At 32.6% G+C, this 4,275-nt stretch overlaps 1 protein-coding gene across 1 annotated transcript in view; it reads left to right on the top strand.

The window, feature by feature from the left end:
- The window catches only part of LOC117116538 (brefeldin A-inhibited guanine nucleotide-exchange protein 1-like), a 41,562-nt gene that overhangs the window by 12,640 nt on the left and 24,647 nt on the right, over positions 1 to 4,275 (top strand). Inside the window, exon 4 of the mRNA XM_033260595.1 lies at positions 1,462 to 1,608. Coding sequence (XP_033116486.1) covers positions 1,462 to 1,608 — 147 coding nt within the window. The remainder of the gene's footprint in view (positions 1 to 1,461; positions 1,609 to 4,275) is intronic.

The raw sequence follows: 4,275 nt of genomic DNA on the forward strand, positions 1-4,275 counted from the left end.
ATCTGGTTTGTCCATCGATCATTTAGTTTAAGCCAATGAAGATCTGTCTCTTATACACATCTAGATGTGTATAAGAGACAGGTACAGTGAATATTTTGAAAAGGCATGAACTCAACATTTATGATGCATGATAAATCTTGAGTTCATGCCTTTTCAAAATATTCACTGTACCATATTGAAACTAGTGCATTTATATTGATTGTCAAAAAATCATTCTGATATGAATTATAGTTTGAAATTTACATTTGAATTTATACGACAGTGCCTGTTGCTGATAATAATAATAATAATTTGGATTTGTAAAGCGCAAAATACATAGGTCTCTGTGCGCTAGAAATTAAATAAACAAATTAAACAAATTAAAATAAACTAAAGAGATGAGTCTTGAGACGAAGATATATTGACAAAAATAATTGGAAACATCGCAAAAATGGAGATCCAATATTCATCTATACTTTTATGTATTTTATACAGTATAACATACAGAAATTTTCTTTCAATTTACCCATCGACAATCAAAATCTACTATGCCGTAAGGCAAGGTGGTATTATAATGTTCCCTTGGAGTTTTGATAGGGCACATTCTTCTCAAAGTATTAATTGTGTTTACTGTAAATGCTCGAATAAGAGCTGCACCAACGTTACATATTTCACTAAGCACCAGTTTCGAATATGCGAGAGTTTGTTTGCTTGTTTGTAAGTAAAAGAAACTGTTTGAGAAACAGGATTTTAAATACAATGTATACAGTGTTAAAATGAATAAATAACACAATGAAAACCCAAAGCATCCCGCCAATATTTTTTATAAGCGCCGCTCACGAATAAGCACCGCACTGAAGCCTCCAAAAATGTGCCTCAGCGCTTATTCGAGCATTGGTATGGTAGATCCAGTGGTATTAAACTAGCTATCTAGAAACACCTTTATAAGTGTATAACTTATTTTTTTGAGAAAATATACACATACAGTACTGTACTATACACTTGTTATACTGTACTTATTAATAGGTCCATGGAAATACACTGATACTTATTTAGTAGTGTGAACAATGGTATAAAGTTTTACCAATGTAGTTGTTAAAAATTTTGAAATCAATGATTGTTTAAACCTCTACATAAAAAATATTTCTTTGAAAATTGATGGTAGTGTTGCATTCCTATATATTTTGAGATTTTAACAAAATACTATAATTAATAATTTAAATAAAAGGAATGAGCTGAAAGTAAAATAATTTTTATTTCAATATCAACAAGGAAGTATCCTACAATAGAATTGAATGGTGGCCTAAAACCAAATTTAATCATTTATCTGTAACAGGACCACCTAGAAGGGAGTAACAATGGTGTTCAGTGCAGTAGTCATTCACCATCAACCAACAAAAATACTGTACTATTATATAATATAAAAAAAAAAAAGATTTTCAATTTCTGTTTCAAGGTCTTTTTTTATTTGTTTTTTACTAGAAATTAATAGCATATGGACATTTAACTGGGAAGGGGCCAGATACGACTGACCCCACCAAGAAACTTATTGATCGGATTGTGGAAACTATATGTGGATGTTTTATTGGGACGCAGACTGATGAAGGCGTTCAGCTTCAGATCATTAAGGTTAGTATGTATTTCTAAAGAAGCTTTTACAGTATGTGACTGTCATGACTAAATAAGTACATCTTCAGTGTTCCATTTTAATGAAATGCATTTCATACATATATTGTTGACTGACTTCTTTTTTAAATTTTGTTCGATGACAGAATAATCAATGGCTATAATATGAACTTCTTTCCTACCCATACCTAAATTTTTTGTGTTTCAAGATTTTCACATCCATGTTTTTGTGTGGGAAATTATTATAAAATCTATAATAATAATGGTAGACTTATATAGCGCATATTGTTAAGCCCTCTATCGGCTTCACATTATCATTACCCCAGTCATTGGATAAAATGCCTATGGAGCACAAACTCAAGCTTCCTGGGGGGAGTATTCTATAACGTTGCAGTAGCTAAATTGGCGCATCTTGGCATTTAACTCTACCAGGTACCCACTTAAGCTCCAGGGTGGAGAGAAGCAATGCAGGTAAAGTGCCTTGCCCAGTGATACAAGTGAAATGCACATCAAATGAATGAACCCAAACATCTAGGTTGGGAAAACAAACTGTTCCCGCTGCGCCAAACCATTTCTTACATGAGCATATTGTAAAATATTTTCTTGTCGCTTGTATCCCCCAGGCTCTAGGTATTGTGTGCTACTGGTTTTGGGTGTGTTAAGATATTCTCTAGACCCTATTATTAGAGATTTCTGTAAATGAAGTGCTAAGTGCTGACAACAATCAGTAGGCTATTGTTCATTAGACTTTATATCCGTTTTGCTTATAATATGTCTGGCGTTTTGTCACAAAGCTCTTTGTTTCCTAGCAGTTCATGTTGAGAATGTTTAGTGATCATGCTTTCTAAACATGACTCTTGAGCGATCAACAAAACGTTCTGAATGTTTACAAGTTGAACAAGCATGTGTCTGCATGTTAATCAGTTCGAAATTATCTACTCAAAGACTATACTACAGTATTCAAAGATAATTTAACATTTTAATCCATGTAAAAACTTGTTTAAGAGAAATATTCATGAACCAATTTGTTAGGTAGTGCTTTGTTTGTAAGATATCCAAACCTATTTTTGAAATATTTTAAATACCATGGATCTAAGAAACTACAAGGGTTGAGAAGCTAAATAAAAATGTCCAATTCATATTCATTTATATAAGGTGTCTGATGACTTGTACTCTCTGATTTGAGGATTAACCCCCTGCCCCACTGGCTTCGTCACTGACCACCCTCTTCAACCATACTAATAGCCTATTCATTTTCCCCCCCAATGATTTGTATTATTATACAGTAATTTCACTAAAAATAAATTGGCTCTATCTTTGAGTTTGGCTCCCTATAGTGAGATTACAACTGGGTGGTGTTAGGAGTTTTAATCAAAGTTTTTATATGATGTGGATTAATAGAAGTTAATGTAAAATATTATAAACATAGATTTCTGTTAGACAATTCATTCTTGAAGTATTTTTCATTCCATCACACATTGGACAAAATTGATAGACTGTAATCAGCCAGAAAATTATGTCAGGGGATTACTGAAAAAATAGGAAATGAAAATTATATAAAATAATGAAAAAATAATATACAGTATGAAATATACTGTAAAAAGCACATCTCTATTATTACACTTATTTCTTGTATACAGCCAAAAACCTGTTTGATTGAATAAAAGAACAAAGCATCTTTGAATTTTTGGAGTAAATTTGTGTGAATTTTCTAGGGAGTGTACTGTACCATGGAGAAAGCTTTTAATTTTTGGAATACATCTAATTAAATTGTAATGTAGATTATCATGTTTCGGTCATGAAAGTGGCCACAACATGTTGTTAAACAAACACGTACGTGTGCTGCTTTATATCGAACTAGTGAACATGTAAACAAATATTTCTCTTGTTTTTCAGTTTTTAGCTTTCAAGCATTCTAAACTTATATTAATGCTTGTGGTACACCACGTAGCCTATACAGTACCATTCTTATAGTTAGTTTACTGTACAAAAATGTACATAGTAAATACATGGTAATTCAAATTCTAATCTTTTAAACCATTTTTTAATTTTAAAAAGCACTGAGTTATACAGTGTAGTATTGTAAATACTGTACCTACAGTAGTGATATTTAGCTAGCAAACGTTTTGCAACTATACAGTTCCATTCTTTAGTTAGTGTACTGTACAAGAAAGTACATAGTAAATACATGGTAATTAAAATTTTGCAAAATACTAGACAAGTAATATTTTCCTTAAGTTGGGCCAAATGTAATTTGAACATACTGTACCAGTAATAACAAATTCCCCAATTATAGACAGCATCACTCTTGAATATGGGCCTTTCTCAAATAAGTGCTACTCTATAATATGTAATTGCTGTAGTATTTATTCACTCATATATTTGCTGCGAAGCAGCCAATTCATATTCTTGACAGCCATTTGACCTCTGAAAGGTCATTGTTTGTCAAAAAACAATGGCCTAAGACGACTGAAAAGCGGAGTTTCCTTCTTTCATTCTGTCGGGTAAAATCAATTACTTTAGGCGACGTTTGTAGAATAACCAACACGTACCAACGTCCGCATGTCGCGCTAGCCTTATCCTACTCTAGGCCTAGACTAGCTAGGATGGCGCTAGCCTTATCCTACTCTAGGCCTAGACTAGCTAGGATGGTATAGGTCTAGCCTTGAA

This window comes from Anneissia japonica, unplaced genomic scaffold, assembly GCF_011630105.1.
Source record: "Anneissia japonica isolate Jap-2015-1 unplaced genomic scaffold, ASM1163010v1 scaffold4058_len632159_cov189, whole genome shotgun sequence".
NCBI classification, from domain to species: Eukaryota; Metazoa; Echinodermata; class Crinoidea; order Comatulida; family Comatulidae; genus Anneissia; species Anneissia japonica.